The 26,345-nt window shown below is 44.6% G+C and overlaps 1 protein-coding gene and 1 long non-coding RNA gene across 4 annotated transcripts in view; one reads left to right on the plus strand and one right to left on the minus strand.

The window, feature by feature from the left end:
- LOC128805354 (uncharacterized) overlaps positions 1-26,345 on the minus strand; it is a 60,340-nt gene that overhangs the window by 15,439 nt on the left and 18,556 nt on the right. The window contains exons 2-4 of one of the 3 annotated variants that reach the window (XM_053973980.1): positions 25,635-25,710; positions 23,897-24,387; positions 1,573-1,611 (exon numbers count right to left, since the gene is read on the minus strand). In XM_053973980.1, coding sequence (XP_053829955.1) covers positions 1,573-1,611; positions 23,897-24,387; positions 25,635-25,710 — 606 coding nt within the window. Of the gene's footprint in view, positions 1-1,557; positions 1,612-23,896; positions 24,388-25,634; positions 25,711-26,345 lie in introns of all 3 variants that reach the window. The other 2 variants (XM_053973981.1, XM_053973982.1) reach the window with 2 other exon arrangements.
- LOC128805357 (uncharacterized) lies at positions 3,523-6,324 on the plus strand. The gene is made up of 3 exons (XR_008436399.1): positions 3,523-3,583; positions 4,181-4,240; positions 4,543-6,324. It is a non-coding gene; the product is annotated as an uncharacterized LOC128805357 (long non-coding RNA).

Genomic DNA, 26,345 nt, shown 5'->3' on the forward strand with positions numbered 1-26,345 from the left:
GCAAGGACATCCAACAGCATGCTTATCAACTGCAGCACTTCTGGGTACACACAGGCATCGCTCCTATTGCCTGCTGGGCAAGGTAAAAATCTTGAAAGGATCCTGGTCTGTCATTCAGCCCTCTTGCAAGGCTATAAAAAACACTGCAGTGAAAATAGCAGCTTCATCATGAAGGATATTTGGATTTTTCCCCCTAATCTGTTTTTGGCTGTGTATCACAAACATGGAAGATCATGTGGACTGAGGTACACCTGCTTTGGTGACAACATGCAAGGTCACAAACAAACAGAATCTTAGAATGTTTTGGTTTGGAAAGGACCTTCAAGATCCTCTAGTTCCAACGCCCCTGCCACGACAAGGACACCTTCTACTAGACCAAGTTGTTCAGAACCCCATCCAACTTGGCCACAATTCTTCTTCCAGGGATGGGGCAGCCACAGCTTCTCTGTGCAACCTGTTCCAATGCATCCATCACCCTTACTGTTAAGAATTTTGTCACAAAATCTAATCTAAATCTACTGTCCTTTAGCTTAAAGCCATTCTTTCTTGTTCTATCACTACACACCCTTTTGAAAAGTCCCTCTCCAGCTCCCTCATAGCCCCGTTTAGGTACTGGAAGGTGATACAAGGTCTCCTAGGAGCCTTATCTTCTCCAGGCCAAGCAGCCCCTGCTTTCTCAGGCTGTCCTCATGGGGAAGGTGCTGCAGTCCTCTTAACTTCACAGCCCTCCTCTGGACTTGCTCCAACAGTTACATGTCTTTCTTCATTCAGGGAGTCCAGAGCTGGATGCAGCAGCCAGGTAGGGTCTCACCAGAGCAGAGGGGGAGAATCACCTCCCTCAACCTACTTGTCACATTTCTCTTTGATTCAGCCCAGGATACATCTCCCACATAACCATACAGCACTGACCAAAAGAAAGACAAGGGACCCACAAAGGAAGCAGGGGTTGGCTGACGAGTCCGGGAATGTGCTGCTAAAAACAGAACTCTCAGAGGTGTAGGTAACAAAATCTACAAGGACAAGACTTGAGCATATCTGATAGGGATTCAGGCTGTCAAGAATGGAGAGTCTTGAGACACTGCAGCTTCATCCCAGCTAAAAAGTCATCCAAGCAATGTAGCTTTTATCTGTCATCACACAGCCCCATATCCCATCTGGTTCTGCAAACACCGGCACATCATGCAGGTATAGTCCCTTTTCCCCAGCTATCTACCGTACCTCTCACCCCTACCAAACACCACTTGGTCAAGAAGGATCCAAATGACACCCTACCAGACAGCTATGCTGCATGAGCTCATGGCATGGGATGTAGACTTTGACAGCAAGGAAGCTTAGAAACCACGGTCTCCAAAATGGAAAAGAATGTATTATTAGCCTTGTCAACACCTAACCTAAATTGCAACTACATTCTATACTGCACACTAGCAACTTGTGTTATGCAGCTGATCAAGCCACAAGAAATCTCCAGAAATCATCTTCTGGATACAGATGTTCAGTGAGAATCACCACATTAGGTATATGTGGAAAGATTTTCTGCACCAGAAAAGAGCAACTTACACGAATTTTAATTACTCTAGTCTTCGCTCCACAATTCTTCTTGAGTAGCATCTTCTGAAAGAGAAGTAGAATCCAGGGATTAGTAGAAATAGCATGAACAAACAGAAAGAGGGATATTTTAAGGAGTTCCTTTTAATCAACATTTCATTAAAACAAGATGGATGGATGGTTAAGTGGGATACAAAAGATTAAGAATTACCAAAGGTGGCCAGCAAGTAGATCAACCTAATCTGAGACTGTCTCACACAGCCTGCACAGAGACCTCTGACTTAGGTTATGAAAGAAATTACAAGAAATTTCACAGGGAAAAAGACAAAACAACTTCCTGAAAGGAAATTTCTTCTTAATTTCCGTCAATTAGTGGTTAAACTTTGCCCTGAAGCAGGTGAATTTACCTCCCTTTACAAAGGAAAAAATGGTCTATTTCATGTAAATGTGGATGTTCCCATTATTAAACAGATATTTTCATTATGCTTATTTATTTAGAATGAAAAAAAGGCAAAAAGCACCAGCCTGCAGTTCTAAATCTCTTTGCCATATATTGCAAGAGTCATTAAAGTTGTCATAACATGAACCACACAACTTAGCAAACAGGATATACTTGAAACAGCAATTATTCTGCGAAATTACAGAAATAAACAGGTGAGTTGAAGTTCTACCCCAGTTTTAAGGCACTCTTTTGAAAGCTGGCAAGTGAATAAAATCTTTCTTTCTCTTCAAAAAATTGTCACAAAAAAACTCCCAATGGGAAAAACAAGGCTTCAAGAGAACAGTTCTTTCATTTAAAAAAGATACTTTAACTACATTTTTCATTTAGAAAAAACTGGTGAGGGAGGCATGTCAGGAAGAATCTTCTCCATCAGCTTTTGAAAGAAATAAAATATTTTCCTCACTTCTGTTTTTAACACAAGTAGTTTTTAATACAAGAGTAGCCTTTCTCCAGTTGGAAAGCTGTGTGAAGTATGGGAAAACACTCCCCACAATCACACGCTTTTACAAAGCAACTGAAGTGTTTTTCAGATGAGGCTCTTAAAGGCTGTAGAAAGACATCCCACCATTTTACTAATATGAGTGGTAAATAGTGAGATCTTTCTATTTTCTCTCTTTTTATTTGTTTGTTATCCTTCTGGTTTCTCTAGCACAAAGCAGGATAAAAAGCAACACAGTACAGGGAGGCTTGGAAACTCAAAAAGCTTAAAAAATTCAAACCATACAACCAACCTCCAAAAAAATCAGAAGAAAAAGCACCACCCCAAAATTGAAGTCAGTGCTTAGGTGAAAGTATTTATTATTTTTCCAGTAGAAAGTACTGCTGGGAGGTGGGAAGTAGTCCCATTCCTCCACTGCCCTCTGTCACTCTACATCCCATAAGCACGTATTTGTAATCCCAATCCACATTACTGCCCAAAACTTGGAGAGGGAGTTAGAGATCCACCCAGCATTTCTAAGCACATCAGCCTCTTTGATCTAAAATCCAGAACTTGGCGCACTCACGTCCCACTTTGAAACTTTCACGTGAACAGTTTGGGGCTCAAGGACAGTGTATTTTATTATCCAAGCATGCATGGGGGAAGAAGGGAGGTACTGCAAGGATTTTGAGCTTTTTCTCTTAATCCTTTAGCAGGTGAATCGTACTGCTGTCTCCATTATTCAAAGGACTCAACAGTAGCCATGCCTGAGTGCTCTGGTCCCAGGTCTGACCTGGCAGCACGGCTCCAAGGTTTCTAACCCAAAAGGACCCAACAGTTCTTTGTACAAACCAGCCAGGAGACAAAGGGAACTGCTGAACTGAACTAGCCCAGCCCACAGCTGTCCAGCTAAACAAGTAATCCTGGGAATTCTATAAAATATCACAGGACTCAGCTCCCAGACAGGCTCCAAGGCACTACAGTAAGGCTAGTATTTACTGTGAGGTCACTGCCTTTCTCAAGGCCCTCACAACCACACAGTGAAAAAGAGAAGGAAGGAGACCTTGGTAGGGCTGACAAAACCCGGTGCAAGGAAGGGCAAAGTGAGGAGCTGTGAGGTCTTGCAAAGTTTTGGTCTCTCCTTAAGTTTTTCTTCCAGCTGCTGTAAAATGTTTGCTGGTAGGATGAGGAAGGGTAGGCTAGATAGCTCAAGCCACAAGCCCACTGGTGGGATAAAATGTGCAAGACAAAGTCGGGTTGAGCAATGAAAGTTAGAATCAGGAATTGTGATTTTGAGCCCCATCCTTTAGGGGAAGAATGCTGTTAGAGCAGAACATAACCTGCTGCGTCCCATATGACTACAAGCTTTTTGACTTTGGGCAAGACCCTCAGCTTCCCCAGGCTACAGTAAAGCTGAGCTTTATAGTGGTACTTGGCTGAACCCCCAGGATGAAGTGAGGCTGTGACACAAAAGTCTACATTGCCTCAGTAGCACCACTGAATCCTCTGCCGAAAGGGGGGAAAACAGCTCTGTTGGCCAAGGAGCAAGTAAAACACCTTCCAGTACAGTCCAGTGGGATGAAATGCCTAGCATGGTCACACCCACAGGTCCTCCAATAACTTCATCAGGGTGCAACAAAAGACATTATTTCCCAATTTAATCAGCAGAGGCAGCAAGATATTTACTCATCCTGGCCTTGTATTAAAACATACAGAGAGGACCAACAGAGACAGAAATTACAAGATGACACCAAAGAGTGAATGAAAGCCTGAAGGTAGGTGGGACAACCAGCCAGACTCTTCCAAGAGAAATTCAAGTGCTCAGCTGTATCCCAAGTCCTACTCTTCAGGTAGAAAACAGAAGTGTTCTTTTAGTGATGCTGTTGTGATAAGCTTTAATTATATGAGAATCTTACCACTAGTTACACTACTGCTATGGTTTGCAAAGATTTCATTGTGCAGCAAGAGCAAGATACCCTACATAGTTTTTGTTCCTCTTGTGTTTCCTCTTTGTTCCTGGTGTTCCTCCTGATGGACTAAGTAGAAAAATAAAAACATGACATCCCCTCATCCACAGGCTGTTAAACTGGAGCATAAACCTCAGCATACGAAGCTGCCTGGAGTTCTCTTATTTCCACTTAGACTGAAACCAGAGCAAGACCACTTCTGCTGCACTCTTCAACTTCCAGATCCCACATCATAGTAAAATCCAAAACAGAGAGCTGGAGAGAGAGAGAAACCCAGCCACACAATCCTGCACCTGAGAATGAATACACGGAAGGCAAGTCACAAATGTTATTCTATCTAATCAAATTGCTTCAATCTCACTTGTAGCCACACACTTTCTGCACCCAGCACCGTAGAGCCATGCTTTAGAAAAAGTAAGTCAAGCCATCTTTGAATGGTTTTCCATCCCTCAGTCTTCCCTTTTCTTGCCAAACCTGAGCGCAGACTTTCGGACAGGGAAGCTAAAATGCAGTGCTGCCTAGCAACAGCCAGGGACTTTCCACAGCAGCCTCTCCTCATCCTCCCTCTGGAGACCTCCACGTCACAAGCCAACCACGAGATGCAGCAACTCATTAACTCCTATTTACACAGATACAAGGCAGAACTGAAATAACATTCATTTGGCTACATGACTTGCAGTAGCCTAAAGCAGGGGAAACAGCCTATAAGAAAGGTGACATATTCAATTTAGTTACCCTGGGATCATTCCTAACTACTACACCAATGTGAAAGTGCAGTTTTATTTCCTCAAGCTGTTTTCAGGGAGTTATGACAATGAGCAGAGCAGAGAATTGTCAAAGGTCACAGAGGATATTAGTAGCAGAGCTGAGAATAAAAGCAGAGGGTATGGTTTCCAAAACTTTCTTCCACCTGCAGAAAATGAAATGGAAGAAGAAGAGGCAGTGTCCCTATTTCAATTAAAAAGTCTTTCCTGCTGGTCTCTGACAGAACTGCTAGCATCAGAGCTGAAAAATACAGCTTGGGAGCACTATTATTTGCATGAAGGGAAGTTTATTTCTCTATCTACAGTGACTTCTACTAAAAGGAGGAAATGACATGACTAAGGAAATGTTAAAGCTTTTTTGAGGACACAAGAGTTATGCCTTGCTCTAAAAGCAAAGCTAAATTGAAACACTTCAGGGTTAACCTTCCAGAAAGCAACAGAATCAGTTCAGCCCAAGAACCTGCCCACCAATCTCACCACCTGCTCATAACCCAGAGACTCACTCAGTCCTGAGCCTGGATTCAAAAGAAAGTTGCAGGGACTGGAAATAACAGAAGCACATATTCACCAAATGAAATGTAATGAACCCCTGATCTGCCACATGTGTGGCTTTGCCGCACATCACTGCCACGTCAAAATATCCCCATTAGAGCAGAGATGAGCCACCAGCCCTGCTTCTCTTGGAGCACAGCTCTCCAGTCCAGCCTCGCTTCAGGAAATATCTCCAACTGCTTAAGCAGCAGTCCTCCAACACTAACTTGAGCAGTTCTGAACTAACCCAGAAGGAAATGGTGAATGCCTGCATTTGCTTATGCACAAAAGCTACCACAGAACTGTACTATACAAACTGCACCACCCAGATGACTGTAATATATATTAACAATCAAAATACAGGCATTCTTAATGCAAGATCACTCTAGGAATGCTGATATCCCCAAGATGAATGAATTTATGTCACACTGCTGCAACAGTTCAAAACTAAGTATTTAAAACTCTGTCAATGCACAGTTTAAAGACAAGCATCACAACTTAATTTTCAAATGTTTAAGAGTTTGAACAAACTCTTAAACCAGCATACAGTGCAAAATACTTTACATTGATAGATATTAATAAACACTTTTCATCTTATGTCTGCTTTTTATATACACATTTCTGGTTTTAGAATAGTTTCATTTTCACTACCTCCACAAGACAGAACTCTTTTGTCCATTAGCATTGTGTGCGTGGTGGGGGGGGGGGGAGTGGTGTTAATTGCTAGTATTTATTTAATTTTATTATCTGGTCATCGTTTTAAACGTAGGGGCCTGTCCAGCATTGGATGCAGTTTAACTACTACTGGTTTTCTCAGACTAGTTTAGCCTATTTCTAGCAAAAGAGCACAGGAACTCTCAATTTCTCAAAAAAACTCATCATTTAATGACATACTTCATCAAATGTTACATACAGATATATAGAGATATAATCAGCTTGTTACAATTTAAGAATGTTGCAGAGATTTTCACTTGCTTAATGAAAGATATTTCAAAGTTAAAAAAAAAAACTGTATTCATTAACTGTGCTTTAATTTGACTCAAAGATCAGACTTTCCAAAGAACAAGCAGGCCAGAAGTCTGCCTTTCTTTAGTTTTGCTAATGACCCTTCACAGGACAAGTGCACTTTAAAGGTATGGACATTTCTGTTTCTTGTTGATATCTTAAGGCTCTTGACAGGATACAAAGTTTAAGCAGTCCAAATTTTCAGAAAAAGCCTCCTCAGCTCCATAACCCCTGTTTTAATTCTATGCTGTTAACCCTACTAGCCAGCTTCCCAGCTGTCCAGAGTCTTTCAGGAACAAGAAGGCAGACCAAACTTGTATGTCTAGCACAGAAACAGACCGATGACTTTGCTTGCTTTGTTCAGACAAAGAAAAAAAAAAGAAAAAAAAAAAAAGAAAGAAGAAACAGTACAGTGTGAGGAGAAATTGCACACTGAGTCACAGCAGAGGGCTGATGAAAAGGGAAAAACCATGCCTAGCGATGCAATGTGCACAGAGAAGATTGCCTCACAGCAAGGCAGGGAGGCAGCTCCATGGCCCATTAAGCAGTGGACTGAAAGTGGAAAGTCTGATCTTTGAGTCAAAAAAATCTTGGGACAGCGAGGTGAAGTGGATGCTGCTGCAGAGGCAAATGCTTACATGTGAGCTCCAGCCCAACGCCAATCCCATTACATTCAGCCAGGGAAGCACAGCCCTATGGCCCTCCTCCCCTGAGAAGGCATTTCAGAGCCAAGAGCCTGCCTCATGTCCTTTCCCAGCACCCCTCAGAGGCAGGTTTGGGCCAGGAGGAACAGCCTTCCCCTGCAGCCAGCTGCTGCTGCTAGCCTGTCCTCTATCCCAGCACTGCTGGGGCGGGGAGAGCTGCAGAGGGTTAAGGCAGGGCAGGGGTGCAGCTGCAGCACAGTGGGCAGATGAGGTCAGGGTGCTGCACAAAGTGGCCATTGTGCAGCACACTGGGGCTGCAGGCTTCTGCTTGACCGGCTCCCACCTCCGTCCCACCGTGTGGCACCGGGACAGCACCGGGGCCGCAGGGGCGGGAGGCCCACAGCTGCTGCCCAGTGGAGCGGGAGGCACACGCAGGCAAAGCAGCAGCAGCTTCACGCTGCTGATGAAGCGGAGCAGTCCAGCAAGGCCCCTTCTAGAGCACAGGAGAGGGATCAGCTTCCCCCAAAGGCCAGATGTGAAAGCCCAGCACAGCTCCAGTTCAGTAGCAAGGCTGAAGCTTTCAGTGTTTTCCCAACACAACAGCTCCGTGCACCTTCAGGCTTAAATACTACAGCCCCGTGCCCTCTGCTTTAGAGAAATCCTCCACCCAGGAGAGCAGCGCTTCATGCCCATGTGGCAGGGCACGAGGGAGCAGGGCCATGGTTCCTGTCCTTTTGCCAACACAGTGATGAGTTTTCTACAAGGAGCAAAGCCAGGTCTGCTGTCCCAATGAGTTTAGGAGAATAACAGGCAAAAAAAAAAAATATTACAGCTATTTTGTAGGTTGATTTTGGACTGGGTTTTTTAATTCCTTGGCACTGAGAAGTGTTGCTAGGACATGGGCATCACCTCTTAGCCTCCAGTACAAAAACTGTACAGAAAAAACAGTAAGTCACAGGCTCCTCCTTACTGCTTTTAAGCTGAAGCAACTCCAGCTGACACCAACCCCCATCCAGGCTCAGGCTCCCAGGCACACATGACTTAAATTGGCAGACAAACCAGGGGGCCAAGCTTTCCTAGCAGGCACCTAAGGGTAGTCTGCATTTGCATCACCAGGGATGCCCTGTGCCAGGGAATCACCTGCTGTCTGGGCCCAGGGGTGTAAAGCCACTATCCAGTGCATCCACGTACCAGACACAGACACAAGCTCCCTGCCCAGCCCCTGAAGCAGCACAGTAACAGAAAGGCTATAGTTCAGCCATAGCTTTAAATTACAATTATCATTAGTCACAGTCTCCAGACTTCCCCATCAGAAGTTAAACCGCCTACAGCATTTTAAAATACGGGCCAACTCAAATGGTTTGGCCAACAGTCCCCTCCTACAAAAACAAACCCCAGCATCCAGACACTAAGCTGTGGTGATAGTGTGGAACATCCTGAAAAGCCTCTTAACTCTTTTGAAAGTCATTTCTAGTTAATATTCAGGAGAATTAGTTAATATTCAGGTGAATTCAGTGAATTCATGGTTTTGCCACATTTATCCTCAGTCCATCTGAAGCTCCTTCAAAAAAATCAACACACTTGGTCTCTTAACATTGTCATAGAGAGCTTCCATCTCCACCAAGATAGGAGTCCCAGTTATCCAGGCAGCACATCTGCCAGCAAGGGCCAAAAATCCACAGCCTTCATATAATGCAAACATTGACAACTTAGTGTATCTGGACAAGGCAGCAGAGGAAGTGCTGATTATTAAGTGATCACTGAGAACAAATTCAAATTAAAAAAAAAGCCAGGCAAGGCCTTACAAAAAAAGATGTATTGCAAGGACTTGCACTCAGCAAACAGTGGACCATGAAAACCAAAACAAAATAATTCCTGTGGTCACCAAAATCCTTTCCAACATGGTTATCATTAATCACTGCAGTTTGTGCACTGCTGGGAAGGGCTCAGCTATCACTGCTGAAGAGAAATGGGTGAGAGCCTACAGCAAATACCAGCTGGCAGAACAGCAAGTTAGTCTCACCAGTAACTGCTCTCTAAATAAGCACAGCCCAGTTGCACTGCAGTCCAGAAAGGCGATGTGCAAGTGATCACTGCAGAGTGGCACCAGGCTCCTGGGCCTGGTCAATACCTGCTACAGAAGAGAGTGAGCTGAAGTCTGGCCAGCAAGGTCTGCCACCTGGCAGAACTTCTGAATTCCCACTATTCCCAAGGCCCAGAGAACAGATTAAATTATTCAAATTACAGGCTGCTTTTTGAAGTTTTCCCTGCATATCACACTAGAGCCACAGCTAACATAAACACAGCTACCTACTCACACAGTTGTGGTCTAAGCAAACAGACTGTCTGCCTGTCTGTAGGTGACTCTGGTTTTCTACTGCCTCTCTGTCTCTTTTGTGGCACACAGTTTCCAGATATACACTGGACCTGTACAGAAGCCCTGTCCCTTTAGGAACAGATAAAACTGGCCATATTTTCCCTGGCACTTTTACTACTAGCCCTTTGATTGGAATTTGAGGATGGAGGAAGTGAACACTCTCCATGAAGCATCTCTGGCTTAGCAGCCACTTTCCCTGCTGGTCTGGCAGAGTCTTGAGTCTGCTGATCTGCAGGGTATATCAGATGGTTCATCTATTCACTCCATGCCAACCCCAAATCCCTCACTGAGTTTTCTTTGAGGCCTGGAAAAAACCCAAAGCTCCATTTGTGCAGGAAATAGACCTGACCAAAAACTCCAGCACCTGTGGAGTAACAAAAATGTTAAGAAAGGGCAGGATTCATTAATTCCCTATCACTCATCTGCACATGCCAAAGCTACCAAAGTTCAAATGTCAGGCTTGCCCCTCCTGCTCACTAGAATCTGTGAAAGGAGGAGGGGTGCAAGGGGACTTAGGGGGTCTAGTTTCACAGCTGGCAGGCATGGTAGCAGCTCCTGAGAAAAGCTTACAAAGCTTTTAATTCAGGGCGGCCAACGTGACTGTTTCCTCCCTTCCTTCCTGGCCTTGGCTCCAAAGTTGTCCACAGGGAATGTTCAATCTAGTCTAACATATCATCTGATGTCTCTATAGTTTATCTCACTTCTAACTGAGGCCTTGGCTCAGACATGACTCCAAAGCCCTTCCTCCCCACAGACTTTTCAGATAAAGCTAAGCAGAAGGCACACTGCCTCCTGCAGCTTTATCCCATTCCCCTCATCACTGCTGCTGCAGCATATGGGAGATGGCAGTGCTAGGGGCTGGAAACAAGCAGCCCCAGACTTTTCCACCCTTTGCTGTTTAAACGCTGTCCCCAGGTGCCCCAAGAAGGGGTTAAGACATCAGCACAAGTCAGGCAATGCTGTAAACACAGTTCCCCTTTAATCAGGGAGATACAGAGAGCTCTGAAAATCACACAGCTGTATACCCTGGGAAAGAAGAAAAAAAAAAAAACAAACACTAAAATACCTGAAAGGTACCAACTCTTGTCAGCTGTGACATTACAGGGACATGGAGAGGAAGAGAATCCACAGATAGCTGCTCCAAACCCAGAGGACACAGGTATAAAAGTGTGTGCCTTTACGCTATCCTTGGGTAACTGAAAAAACTACAAGACATTCCAAATGCTCTGTCATAGGACCTCTTGCACACCAGCCACAAAGTGAACAGCCAAGCATACAGAACACCAGATTTCCAGAAGAGACTGCATGCTCACACAGATTTGCCACATGAAAGAATAGATGTGTGTGTGTGGATAGCAAAAGGAAAAAATAGGCTAAAACAACCAGCTCAGAATGGTTTCAATTCTAGATTTTTAAGCCAATTTCTTTCTGGTTTTGACAGAACTAGAACATTTTAGATGCTCATATGAAGTATTTATGTTTAAAAGTAAAAATTCTTGGACTTAAATGCTTGTTTGTCAGTCCAAAACCCTGCCCTAAATTTAGCACAAGGAACTTTTCAGGAGGTATAAAACCCATACTAAATCTACCTAATCCACCACAGAAAATATCCAGTGGAGATCAGTGGGTTTTCTCTGAGGAGAACCTGGAATATGTACCTTTAATGAGATTTTTAGCCAGAGGATTTATCTTAGTGGAGCTTCTCAAAAATAGGGCAACATGAGATATAGTCTTTGCACTAAATGAAGAAATGATTTGTCAGTGGCCTGGATCTTCATAATAGGAACCTCAAAAGGTGGCTCTGAATTGCCTCCCACGCTCTCCAGCTGAGTGCAAAGGACAATACCCTATGGGAACCCTTGCCTTGGGTTCATCTGGTGCTGCTGGGAGCACTCACAAGTGGAACTTTAACACATAAGGTCACATCTTCAGATGATAACTTGGATTCATGGACAGCAGGGAAACTTTGAAAAAGCCAAATGCAGACTGACTATATAAACAGCTTTGGAAAGCCAAAACAAGCCTGTCTGACAGAAGCAAACATCCCAAGGCTCTGAACACAGGGCAACAGAGTTCCTCTTCTTCTCCTTGCAAGACTCACACATGTATCATGTCTGCACTGCCCTGCAAAATATTTGAGCATATTCTCCTTTCACATGACTATACCTGTTCGGGAAATCTCATGTGTTTGCATGAGCACATGAAGATAAATGTATACTACATTAGAAATTGGAGACCAGAAGATGATTAACAAACCTGAGATACCATTTTTGCCTACAAATAGACATCCATGAAGTTGGAGTAGTACAACACTAATCACCACAGAGAGGAATGATGACGTAAGCCAACTGTTCCCACATTCCCCACTCAATCACCTACTCATCCCCCTGCTCCTCTTCCCCACTGAACCTCACTTACACTTTAGCGACAAGGGAACATGCTGAAGCAGCTAGGCAGCTAACAGGATAAAGGCCTCTTACTCCAGGGAGCTAATCCATTTATGCAGAACATAACTAATGACTGCGCTTGGAGATCGCTCTCCCATGCCCACATGGAGCAGGGTCTGCCCACATGTGCCTCACAGCACAACACTGCACAGCACACAGGGTCTTGCTCACGTGATGCTTGAGTGCTGAAACTCAGAACTTGTGATGGGGTTCGACCTACCAACTGTGAAAGGACTAGGCCTGTACCCATGTGAACAGCTTGCAAATATTCCAGAGAAGCCAGTATCTCCTGCCTGGTGCACTGTCCTTCCTTTTAAGCAGACATAAGGCTCCCTTCAGCACTGCTGATCAGCACTTGCAGATTCTGATACCATTTTGCATCCCTTCGTTCACATCCTCACAGATGCACATGGCTTGAGATGATGTAAAGCTGGCCCAGGGAACCATTCCCAGTGCAAGAAACAAAACAACCAATTCAAGCAAGCAGTGTTTCTCCCTGGACACTCCAATGAGCTGAGTGAGCTTCACCATCTCTACTTGTCCATGGGTACCAGCACAGAATACACATTACTCCTGCCAACATTTTTAAACTCCCCTATGTGAGGGCAGTGAGGCACCATTGGAGTTGGAAGCAGATCACTGTCCTTCTAAACAGGTGTTAACAGAGCACAGCAACCCTCAGAGCTCTGCATGAAGTATTTGCTGGAGAACTGGTGCCCTCAAGCATGCCACTCCATTGTCAACATCAAGATCCACCTTCCAAGTATTTGGAAATAAACCATCAACTCAACAGCTTGCAAGATCATGTCAGAGCCTGTATAACACATGTCAGTGTTCAGAACACATGCATCAGTTTTAATGCACAAATCATATCAGTGTTTCCTTCTTTCAGCTCAGGATTTCGGCCCATCTCACACTTACAAAACAGTCATGCTCTAGGACTAAGAGGGCTCCTTCCCTCACACACTGCAGAAAGGCAGAAGTACAGATTAACACATTAAAAAGTGACCGGAATGTCTCAAGGCCAAGTTCATTAGGATCCTCTGTACAGAGTAAGGTTGGTAACAAAAGCAAAAGTTTACATCCATTTATATGAATAGTTTAGAGGGTGTTTGAATGATTTGGATGCTTGCATCCAGAAAGCAAATGAACCAGTGCCTCAGCTCAGTACAGAGTTTTATACAGTGGACTGAGCAACATAGGCAAGTCTCACAGTTGCAGCAGTAGCTACAGCTCTTTCTACCTCTAACCCTACCAGCAGCCCCATCATGAGATAGCAATCTGGCCTTTTTCAGCTTCTTGTGGTTTTACCATTTCACTCAGCTCTAGAGAGTCCATGAGCTGTTTAGCACAACTGCCCATAGTCTGCAAAATGCAAACAGGACAAACTAGCACAGCAAAAATGCCTTTCACACTTCTTGTAGCAGTCAGGCTTGAATAGAACATTGGTGTACTATGAAAGAAAAGAGACAAGAATGTTAGAATAGTTGTTCTGTAAATCTTTCTGCTTAGAAAATATTTTCCAAGAGCACCACTTTCAGTGCTCATAATCGCACTCATTCTGCTAACAATAATTTGAAACTAATAGGATTGGTTATGTTATTCAGAGGAAAACAAGAGATTATATTAAGTTGAAAATTAGTTAAGAGCTTGACTGGACAGCACACGAAATTCAGTACTACAATGAAAATAAGCATACCATGAACTCGCTGTGCTATTTCCACCAGAGCTCTGAACAAAGCACTGCTACTTAAAGACTCGCTTTAAAGTATGATCAATATACAGTCTTATCATCCAGCCAGGTACACCATGTTCTTGTGTGAGGTCTGTCTGTCTTTCCAGCACATACAGCAAACAGTAGCAGTAACACTTTCCTGAACAAACGCAGGGCTTTCCCTGACCTATGGTGGTTCTCCCAGCTGCAAACCACATCACCTGAAACATAACAGGGAACAGGTTCACAGAAGTGAGAAAAATCAGACAACTGACTAGCTCTATTTTAGAGATATTTCTACCTATATTAGGAATTACACATACCGACTAGATTTGAAATTTGGAAAATTATTTTTTTAACCTGTTTCTTCATCATAATATACCCACATACCATCATAGCAGAGCCTCTAGGATTTTTTGATGAGCCTCTGAGTCACAGGCAAGATAGGGAGTTTCTAAAGCCTCCACGGGTAGAGAAATTTTTATTTTGTTTATGCTGTCAAAAAGAGCATGCTTACAATAAGACTGCAAAGTAACTTGCAAAGCATTTTAAGGTTTTATCCTTTGTACAGCAGATCAACTTGTTTTTTCCATAATCAAACATGTGAAGGTGAAATTATAGCTTGCAAATATATGCCAGAATTTTAAAGCACAAGCATGTTTTTGAATTAAAAATACAGTCTTCCCTAGTATAGACATGACCACAGACTTCATTTACATTAAGTTCTAACACTCTAGACAAAGCTCAGTTTTACAAATTCATTCCTATGAAAACTGCTTTGCATAAGCAGTTGAAGTCCAGCAGGAAACCAAAAAGGTTGTTTGCAATGAGGAAAACCAGCAAGTTTCATAGGGTTTCTTGTAAGTATCTTCATTTGTGTTTTATTTTCAATTTACCTGTAGACCCCAGGACACCTATGTTTTTGAAATCTTTAATTTAGAAAAAGCGTTGTTACATGTTTTTTTGTCTTGAAGAGGGGGGGCTTGTCTCTACCTTATTGGTCATCATTTCTTCAAAATAAATTGCAGCTCAATGAGAAGTGTATCTGAGCTCACAGCTCTGGAAAAGGGTAGGGAGTTTTACAAGGGAATCTGCTCTGGTTTAACTCAGTCTCCATCTACATGAGAAGTAGATGCCTCTACTGAGTGCCTCCCCCTGTGAGATGAGCTGTGGACCAATGCCCAAAACTCCCATTGGCATCAACAGGCTGAAAGAAAGTGCGAGCAGGGCCCAGCAGTGTGGTTCTCATGTGAGCCAACAATGGAGAGGTTATTCAGAGCTAAGGCAGAAAATCAGAGCTAAACCCCTGCCCATGCCAAGGACAGCTGTGTTGTTGACAGCCAGTCTGGCTATTCTACCACTCCAAAGCTTGTCTCAAATACAGCATTTCCTAGAGTGTTTACTTTAGTCACAGGCTTGGTCTTAAAAGCTCAGCCAGCTTCTGCCTATTGAGCAGTAATAAATGGCTGCTGCATTTTCAAGACTCAGACATGCTCCGGACAAGCTGCTTGCTCCCCATGTGTGGTGACAAACTGGAGCACAAACGCCTGGCATTAATAGTTAATCAGCACCATCACATGACTGCCCTGTTCCTGCTGTTACCACTCATACTACCACCTCCCTCCTTCCTTCTCACTCATAGGCAGTGCCCCAGGGGAGACTGCTGGGTGCAAAGCACTCCCATGCCACCTCTCAGACACCAATGCCAAGCCATGCTGGGCAAGGAAGGTGTTCTGGTTCACAGATACAGAGCTAAGCAATGCCAGGGAAGAGCTAAGGAAAACCAGGCTCTTGTTTTCCATTCCTTGCTACCATCTCTTCTGTATAGTGCTCTGAAACAAGTCTATAACCATCTAAATTCTAAGCAACAGCAGCCCCTGTTATCTTGTGGCTGCTGAATTCTAAGGGAATTCAACACTTAGTGGTGGTAAAGTAGGAACAAAGAGAAAAAAAAAAAACTAATCTATCTCTACTGCTTATTTCAGTTTCGTTACCTATTCAACAGAGTCAGAAAAGCAAGCAGAAAACTGCCACCACCATCAGATGCCCTCTGGACTATATGAGGAATAACCAGATTGGTTCTAAATAGCCATTTACCCTCCCCAGTTTCCTCAAGCCACTTCACTGGCCCTCCAAAGAGCTAAACTGTAAGGGTCTCTCCTTTTCAGATGTTGCTATCACAAGCAAAGGATGCAACTTATTACCCCTGAAGAGAGATCCATTCACTCGCAGACCAAATACAACTTGAGCAGTGACAGCATATGGTGGAGCCACCTGCAGACTCCTTCTCTCCCCAGGCAAGGATGAGATACTTGTATCACAGTGAGCCACATGCTGAGGGAGGAGTGGGCAGGGAGAGGTATCTGGCCAAATCAACAGCCACACTGGGACCCAACCCAGGCAGCCCCTTTTGTCTAGACACATCAAGGCTGGGGGAGGTGAGGACAATCCAGCCCTACTGCAGAAGAGGAGAGCACTGCAGAGAAAGTCCTGACCTTCACTTCCAAGCAGCATCTTCAAGCTGGTGATTTTGAAACATATACACATGTTGCAGCAAAATTTCTTAATCTATTAGGCTTCTGAGATTACTTGGGCTGAACTCAGGGACTGGGAAACAACATGCTAACATTATCCTCCTACACAGTACTGTATCAAAACAAGAAAGAAAATATCCTTCAGAAAACCTTATTTGAAAAGGACCAGAAGCAAACACATAAGAGACAGAACAGTGATATGTTGCAGGATGGCCACCCTTGGGGATCCAATCCAGCACCCACTCTATGACTGCTGCTCACCCCACATCCAGTCACATTTTAATCAGTTGTGTTGTTGCTGCAGTTAGGAACTCTCGGTTTTGCTTAGTGATGTTTTCTGTGGCAGCCCACCATAAACCACAGCTAGCAGATATGGGCTTTTCCTTCTATTAGCTCAGTAGGAATCATTTTACGTGGTGCTTTGAGAGCAAAATGAAAGAGGTTAAAACCTCAACCTTGTCCATTCACATGCAGAGCTTCTGGCAGATGCTTTCAGATGGAAGGGCTTTACCTCCTTCCCAATTTGCTCCTCTAAGGCCTACTTAACCATCAGAATCAGACCAAGAGTTCAAGTCCTACACAGCATCACTCAGCACTTCTCATTGAGTCACATGCCAGTGGTGCCCACTTGATCTCCTCTCTTTGGACTGCAGCCAAAGACTCAGCTCTAGTCTAATACCTTCTTACCAGGCTTTAGAGTTTTGAGGAAAAAAAAGAAAGCAACGTTGGGAAGGTAGCCAGCAAGCCTGCCAGTCTAAGTGATAAGCCCTTGGCTTGAACTGCAGGCTCATAATTTTCTGCCGCTGGTGCCAGGTGCTATTATTGTCCCTTTGGGAATCTTAATACAACAAAAATACTCTCTGTAGCTCTGTCTCCATCATTCTTAACCTTCCTATTCCACGGATCTCTGCTGCTTCTCAAACTTCAGCCACATCAAATTCCCTTCCCTCATCTTCCTTTTGCTCAACCAAGCTGTCTGGTGTTATCCAAATAACCCTGACCAACCTAATCCCTGCTCTCTTTCATGATTCACAGTAGCACCTCAAGGAACCACATTTCAGATGTCTCAACATATATTCTAGCTACTGGCTTACCTTCCCTTGGTAGTCCAGATGGATATATTCACCAGCATGCAAGCTTCCAGGAAAAGGCAGCAAAATTACACAGCCACATACCCCAGGAAAAAGAGACCGATAAGTATTTCCAGACAGCAGCTCATTTGTCCATTTCCCTCTTGAACTGTTGTCCCTTTGCACATATTACAAAAACAGAACAAAAATGTACTGAGACAAAACAAGGAAGTAAAACAAAGGGAGAAGAACAGAAGCATTTGGCTCTAGGAATGGACTACACATTCTGTGCCAGGGCTCACAAAACAGTGGAAGAGGTGCAAAGAGATGCGTGCTCAGAATGAAAATCTGCTAGCAGCACACCTAAAGCTGAACACAGTATCAATAGTTGCCACGGGGCAAGGCAGAACTGGAGTGGACTTGCACTAAAATTAATTCTGTATTTCAACAATGCACAGAGAACAGAGATCCTCCCGGAGAAGCTGTTGACATAAGGCTGTGTAACTTCCAGAGGGCCTCTGCAACCTCAACCATTCTGTGAGAATGCTCTAATCTCTGGTACACTGGTTGATGCAGAGAATTTAGGAATAGGACTAGATTATCCTGCCTGTCTTGCCTTTGGCATTTACAAGCTGGCAGCAAGATGAACCTTACTGTCACAGTTAAAAGACAACATAGTCAACTTACTTGCCTCTTCCAGGAGGAAATCATTATGCTTTTTAAGGAGCAGCTAGGCCAAGTTGTACATGGGTTACTCCTCTCTTATATTCCAATTCATCCAGCTGCAGCTGCACACAGGCACTTCCTAGTGTTTTTGCATGAATTAGATAACCATCCAGGGAACACTTACGAGATACAGAGACAGAGGTATCTGCTGCCTGGCAGAATCATAATCACCTCCTTGAGGCTAGGTGGAGTTCCTCATGATTTCCCCTGCTATTGAGTCTCTCTCCACCTCCCAGACAGCACGCTTTTCTCCCCACCACTGTCAGACTATCAATGTCTGATGTCAGCTAACTGGACATCAGCTAGCTGGCACTGAGCCAGTCTTTACAACAGAGATCAAACCACAGGAGAACACCTCCTCAGCTCCTTCAAAGATGCAAAGAACAACATACCTGTACCATGCCCCATCTCCCACTCATATTATACATGTCTAGAGTCCCAGAGCCTCCCACCCACCATGGAACTACATCCTTGCAGGTGAGCAGACCAGACAATGTCATCGATCATGTTCAGCCCCAAATTTCCTCATGCTAGGACTGCCTTGCAGCAGCCACACATAGCATTTGTTTGCTGGCCACTTTAGTGCCAAACACTGTCAGGGTTGAGATAGACAGGCACTTCTATGCTGGAAGAACAGCTGCTGCAGCATATTTCTGGGGCTGAAAAATTAAAACAAAATTGCAGGAGGTTACCAGAAGTGGAATTTCTCATTCTCTACTGATGCAATCAGTTTCTGCAACACTTTCTTTACTTTGTTGCTTTAACAAACCCACAAAGAACTGCTATGGCCCAACTTCCCACACCTGAGAGACAAGTTCTGGTGGTGTAAGCCATTATGCTCAGCACAGGCCCCTGAACTCCACTCAGTCACTCTGGAGAGGCCCAGGGCGGAGACTGCGATGAAACTGCCACCAGCACCAGCAGTAGATTTTCCGCCACCCTCTCGCCACAGAGAGAAGCTCAGATGGGCAAACAGATGGTAACAATTCTGAAAAGGCCTGGATTCAAATGGGAGGCCAAGAGGTGAAAAGGACTCATGAGCTCACACGTGGAACCTATCTGGAAGCTATTTGTCAAGTCCTGGAGAGACAGGCAAGGGCAAAACCCAGCTGTGCTAAGGATATGGAAGTCTCAACCCTGGAGCCATTAGCAGCCCAAAGCCCAGACCCCAGTGCAGCAGGGTCGCACACGGGGTCCTTGGTCACGTGTGGCGAGTGCTGTTCTGCAGCCTCTGTGCAACCAGTATTGACTCAAAGGACATTTTCAGAGCTGATCACCCACCCCACCAATGCTCAGTCCAACCAAAATGCCAGTACTGAAACATACAGCAGAAGGAAGATGGTCTTGATATTACACAGCTAAGCCCAAATTAGGATTCTCATCAAGCACTTTATCCAGGCCATTCCAGTGTCAAGATGAAGATCCACTCCTATGTCTTGCAGTGAAACTAGTCACCCACCAAAGGGGGTGCAGAGCCTGCAATGAGCAATCCAAATGTTAGCCTGGGATGCATGTTTCTCTTCTCTGATAGCCTTTTTCATCCTAGCATCTCATTGCATTTCAAAGAATGCACTAAGCCTCCAAAATAAAATGGTATTGGCACTCTGTAGAGGAAGCCAAATAAAGAGCAGCTGAGATCACTTGGCTTGTTCAGCTGGAAGAAGAGGAGACTGAAAGGACACGTCATTGCAGTCTAGAACTTCCTTACGAGGGGAAGCAGAGGGGCAGGCACTGCTCTCTTCTCCGTGGTGACCGGTGACAGAACCCAAGGAAATGGCCTGAAGCTGTGTCAGGGGCGGTTTGGGTTGGATATAAGAAAAGGTTTGTCACCCAGAGGGTAGCTGGGCACTGTAAGAGGTTCCCCAGGTTAGTGGCCATGGCACCAGCCCTGCCAAGGTTCAAAAAGCATTTGGACAACACTCTCAGGCATGTGATGTGATTCTTAGTGCTGTCCTGTGCAGGGCCAGGATTAGAACTTGTAGGTCCTTTCTAACTCAAGAGATTCTATGAATTACTGATTCTGTCCATTTATACAAGCAGGCAAACCACAGCAGAAAGCAAGACACGAAGCTTATCTAATCACTTTGCAGCATATCTGGAAATATACCCATGTACCCATACTCTCTGCCTTGTACTTCAAAATTATGCTTTCCATATCAGGGACCTAGCCACACAAAGAATTTGGACTGCTTGTTGTACCAGCCCAAAGCTGCTCTCCCTCCAAAAGATCTTTCTCCCTGCAAATGCTACAACTCTGACTTCACAAGCTTTTTTAAGTAGATTTCAAAGGTGCTCCTGGCAGTCCCACTGAAGAGCACAGGAGGATCCTTTACTTCCTCTCTGTTTACACAATATGCCAAGACCAATTAGTCCCCTGGGAACGAGCTCACCAGCTCCAAGAAGTCTTTGTGACACCCTAGACTTCCTTATGTCTCAGGTGAACCTGGTGCCTTCACCTTGAACCCAAGGATGTCCCTGCTCTCCTTGACCTTATGCTCTCAGCATTGCCAAAAAAGCCAGATATGCTAAAGTGGTAGCAGCCATGCAGAGTGGCAGCAGGCTTCATTAAATAGCAAGTGGTTGGCAGCCAGGGCCTGCATGCGATGAAGTGTCTGAACAGGGACCATGATCAAGGGGTGCTGGGAGAGGGCATTCACTGCAGCAAAGCAAGTGTCTGCACAAGCCAGGGCATTTCTGCCCAATTAAGGGAAAGAATAGAAGTCTTCTGAGCTAATTTTCTAGGCCTTTGGAGAAGCAAAGAAAAGCATGCATTGCAATATCCTCACTTGGCCTCAACAGGGAGACACTGTGTGGGCCAGCTGACCAGCCAGGGTGGGAAATACATCTGCCAACAGTCCAAACTCATGTCTGGGACACAGAAGGGCTGAATTACTGTACCCTGTGAAGCTGGAAAGGCATAGGCTGGCATCTAACCAAAATAGGGCTTTTTAAACCTGCTCCTGGTACAGCCTTCCCTGCTGCAGGAGGCTGAACTGAAAGGCATGGATGATGGAGATTTCCATTTATTAACAAGCCAAGAAAAGACAGCAATTCCCTAACTTCTTAAAAGCACTCTGATTGCCCCCCAACCCACTTGTCTCCCAAATTTGCTCCTCTTTTTTACCAAAAGGCACCAAATCACTGGAATACAGGGAGACATTTGGATACCACTTGGCACCAACCATGGGAGGAAGCAAAATCTTCTTAAACATCCCAACACAGAGCCACTCTACACCTCAACTCTCTGGACCAATATTCCATCACCGTCCAAGATAAATAGAATTTGATGCAAAGCACTTGGCATCTCTTCATCCACCCTTGAGTTACCCATACCGCATCACACCCCCAAAGTGTCTTCTCATCTCACAGCACATTTGCTTCAGGCACAAATTCATCTTGCCTGATACTCTTTGTCATCTGTCAGCTGCAGAGAGCTGCAGAAATGGGAAGTAAGGCTCAGGGATAAGAGTGAAAGCCACATCTGCTGCTCAAAAAAAAAAGTTTAGCTGACAAACTTTTCAGCTGTGCTCTCATGGGCAAGCATATGATAGGAAGGATAAGAATCACAAAGCAAGAAAAGCTTGATGTTCAGAGCCCAGAAGCCTTGAAGTAGCCTGTTTAATGTTAACATTCCTCATATGCATCATTTACCTGACTAAGAAACACGTGATGCCACACACCACCCAGGCAGTTAAGAACCATTTTTGTTGGAAAATGGAAACAGACCAAAATAGAAACACCCTGGTCCAATTTTATTGGGGAATGGGAGTCATGAATGATTTTCCTAGGAGAAATAAGTACAGGTCGCAAACAAAGACTCATCATAAAGCTTGAAGATGTCACTGGCTGAAAGTTAACCAATTAAAACTATAAAAATAAGACAGGTGACCAAATAAAATATTCAGGCTGCATCTCACTGTGCATGTGTGTGTCATGTCATGTTGTGCTCTCAGTACACTTCCCATCAAATTAAATCCACCAGCTGACTATCCTTTATTTATAACATGGATTCCACAACCATGGAATGTTAATGACATCCACAGCAAAAATGTTTTTTAAATAACACACTGCCACCCCCACTCCAGATTTCAACTTCTTTTGCAAAAATATTTGCCACAATTAATCCAGAAGTGTAGAGAGCAAATGGACAAGGAAGCCAATTATTCTCACAAAGTTTCCCCAGAAAAAGCCAATAGTTTGGAAAGCTAGTTTAAGTTAGCCCCTAACTTTTATCGATATACTCCTAAAGACAGAGCTGAAAGATGCATGAGGGAGAGCAGACAGATGCTATGCCTGGCATCCAAATCAGAGAAATCACCTGGGCCAAAAGAAACATTTCCCCATTTACTTATGTGCACTCTGGAAAAAATAGAAGCCTGGGCACAGGCTTAGCAGCTTTTTTCTTCTCTCATAAGGATGTGAGACTAATTAAAGTCTGTCAGTATCAGTAGAAGATTTGGGTAATGTGAAATGCAAGACTGGGCCCTTTGAATGTTCTGTGAGCAGAAACTTGGCTAGAAGGTTGAAAAGGGGGTGAAGAAAACCATACTGAAAACAAGTCTCTGCATTATGTATTCATGGGATGTATGCTGCCAGCAGGACTGAGAAAAACCAACAATGTAATAGGGAAATAGAAACCTCACTTTTAGGGGTCTTAGAAAATAAATGCATAGTCCTTTCTTTTAGTGGGTCCATCTTGTAGGCTTAAAGGAAGTGTTGCAAGCAAGGTTAAAACTAGTACATCCAACAAACCAGAGGCAGTGAAATTCTTTCCTAATGAGAGGAAATTCAGAACTGAAAATAATTGTTTTTAACTTATTGCAATGTACCAGGGCCAGCAGATGTCTGCAGATATCCTTTTAAACTGACACTACACCATTCCAAATAGAAAAATAATGAAGAGACATTAAATACTAACTCTACAGCACGGCCTTTTGAAAGAGAGGCGCCAGATGGGAACTGCACAGGGCAGCCTGCCCCATTTCCCATGCTCTGCAGAGATGAGGCAAACTTCTAGCATTTCTACACCTCAGTCCCAGGCCAAACCAAAGTCCTGCAAAATCAAGAGTAACTGCATCTAGAGCAAACTTAAGCAGTTTGTAAAGTGTTAAGAAGGTAAAAAAGCACTCTTTTACATCGCTATAGAACTCCTAGAAGGCATAGACAGATCTAGGCCCAAGAAGGTCAGCAAGTGTGGAAATTCCTATCATCGTCACATCGACAACCACTTTCACCAAAGGCATTTTTTATACATGCTAAGCAATTAATTTATTTTGGAATAAGTGACATAGGTCAGATCATGGAAGCAGTGGTAACTTGAAAGCAAATGCCAGTGATTTCGTTCCTGTGCCATGCAATGAACTGGACAGTACAAGTGCTGCCTTCCTCCTGGGGTAGCAAGAGAACAGCCAAAGTGTAGCAGGAGCCACCCAAGAAGCAGTGCCTTTACCTCTCAGGAGGGGTATCTACACCTACCCCAATTTATCCTAGACAGACAGCAGAAGTACCCTGAAGGTGTGCCCCTGAAGACATGACCACAAGAAGCAACTCTATGAATTTATTGATCCTTGCCTCAATAACCTTTTCCTGTCTTTGCTTACCAGGCCTTTTTCTCAAGCAACGCTGCTTTCCTCACGTGAACTTCTGCCTTACCTGCTGCATTTTTTCCAGGTCAAGGCTGGGCCTGCTGACCTTATCCCCATATCCTTGCCGATGTCTCTTACAAGGCATGACCTGCTCAAGGCCTGCCCCAACACTTGTGAGGATTAAAGATCCGGAGGCCGGGCTTCGCACCAGGGGCTGGAGTCTCTTGGGAGGGGAGGCACTGAACAGCACGGGGCTCGGGCTGGCGTGGAGGCCATCACCCTGCTCTGCCACGGGCCGGAAGGACATGGCGCACAAGTTCTTCACTTCTTCGTCACTGGAGGAGGCGTTGTTGCCATCGCTGCAGCAGGTGAGCCGGCTGACCTGGGACCACTTCCGCTTCTCGGCGGCAAACTCTCGGTTGATGCGCTCCAGCTCCTCTTCCGAGCTGTGGCGGTCTAGGCTGGCATGGAAGAGGGCCCGAACCTTGCAGCATTGGTTTTCCTGGTTCTGGAGCTGGTTGGTGGCCAGAGGAGTCAGAGTACAATTCCGTCTTCTCTCTAGTGGGAGGAGGAGATTGAGAAGTGGCAGAGCAGATCTGTGTCCCACAGCCTAATAAAATGGGCCTGTTTTCTCCTGACCTGCTGTTTTCATTTCCTCCCAAGTAAACGTCTGAGCTGTTTCCCCATCTTCTCTTCCCGAGATGAAGCACCCTCCCAGCTGAATGCTTCCCTTTGGAAGTTTCCAGACCTTTTTTCAGACCAGATTGCTAGATGTCATTCCCTTTCAAACCATCACCTGGAAGTCTAGTTCCAGAGAAAGAACATAGATCTGTCACCCACCTCACCTCCTCAAGGCGGAGGAGACATGAGCTTACAAATGTGTTGCTAGGCACTTGCCTCTAGCCAAAAACATTAACTTCTAGTGACCAGTTCTCAGGGCAGAAGAACCCAGTAAGTTACACTATTCTAAGTGTCACCTTTATAGCTCAAATAAATGAGATCTGGTTTCTGGAAATAAAAGTCCTCTATTACAAGACTTGTCACACAAGAGAACCTGTCTTCAGCCACAAGCTAGGCATGCTTTATCTCTTCTGCTGAGATCTTCTTATGCTACGCATACAGAGTAAGGATTTGAATTCTAACAGGGCATGTCCTGTGGGTCAGGAATTGAACTTCTGCTTCCTCTGCATTAGAATCTGCTTGAACCTGGGCACAGGGCATGCACTAATGGCAAACATAGCATAATTTAAGAGATGCATTTACTACAGATTTCATGTGCAGCTAAGCTACTTTATATCAAGTCCAAAAACAACTGCAGAGCACCTGTATTTTCTCTATCAAAGACTCTCACTAGATGCAAGAATAGGGCTGCACAATACCAACAGTCTAGGAGGAAGGGAGAGAGATAATCAAATAATGAGTCCAGGGGAATGAACTGAAGGTTAAAATTCAAAATAGCAAGGCTGAGGAAACCCAGAACAAAGATGACAAGTGCAAAAGCATGGAATAGAAGACAAATTTTTAGTCCCAGCTCTGCTGCTGGCACAATTGTGGACCATCTCTGCAGCACTGGGACTTTAACACATGGTTAACATGTCTATTTCTGGTGGTAAAAATGCAACTGCAGCATCCGATAACACCAGCCTCTCCCTGTGAGGTCCCAAATGCTTCAAAAGTGACTGATTTAATGCATCTGATTGTGGTACACTGGGGACTGAGAAGGAGGCGCTTGCAAGAGCACAAGTGAAAAGAAAAACTGACTTCAGCCGTAGTATCCCAGGATCCTTCTATCTTCATCCCTTTACCTCTGTCGATCTGAGCAAGTTCCTGGTTCTCTCCCTCAGAGTCATCGCTGTCCTCATCACTTGGGGGATAGGAGATCTAGGGGACAAGGAGAAAGAAAAGCCTTCATCATGAACACTGAATATTGCCCTGCTGCTGCCCAAGCCACTTCCCCCACCCTCCCCCTCTCATATCCTGGAGGCATCCACCCCACCTAACCGCATACACCCAGCCATAACACCTTCCTGTATACACATCCTCATCTCCCAACCCCAATCTCCCATTGTATCCTCTTAATTTCAGCAACACAGAACACACGGACTTCTGTTGTTTCCACCATGCTGCACTGCCAGCTCTTTCCCAAGTACAATGAACATATCCTGCCTTGCACTTCCCAGACATGTAGCTTGCAACCATCATGACCTACCACATCCACATCACGTGGATAACTGAATCTCCAAAATCTCCACTGCCGAGATAAAGACACATCCTGTCAACAGCACTTGCAAGGCACCCACAAATGGAAGTGGCACGTTAGTTTTAGCCATCCTGTGTATGTACCCACACTTCCCCCTTGAAGTTCACACACAATCCACCACAGAACAGACACGCCTTGCTTTCCTACAGGACAACCCTGAAGTATTTAACAGAAATAAAAGAAACATGATTTTACAGAAACGTAGACAATACTGTTTCACTGTCCCCTCCAGGAGATAACTTACAGTACCACTGAA

Source organism: Vidua macroura, chromosome 3, assembly GCF_024509145.1.
Source record: "Vidua macroura isolate BioBank_ID:100142 chromosome 3, ASM2450914v1, whole genome shotgun sequence".
Classification (NCBI taxonomy): Eukaryota; Metazoa; Chordata; class Aves; order Passeriformes; family Viduidae; genus Vidua; species Vidua macroura.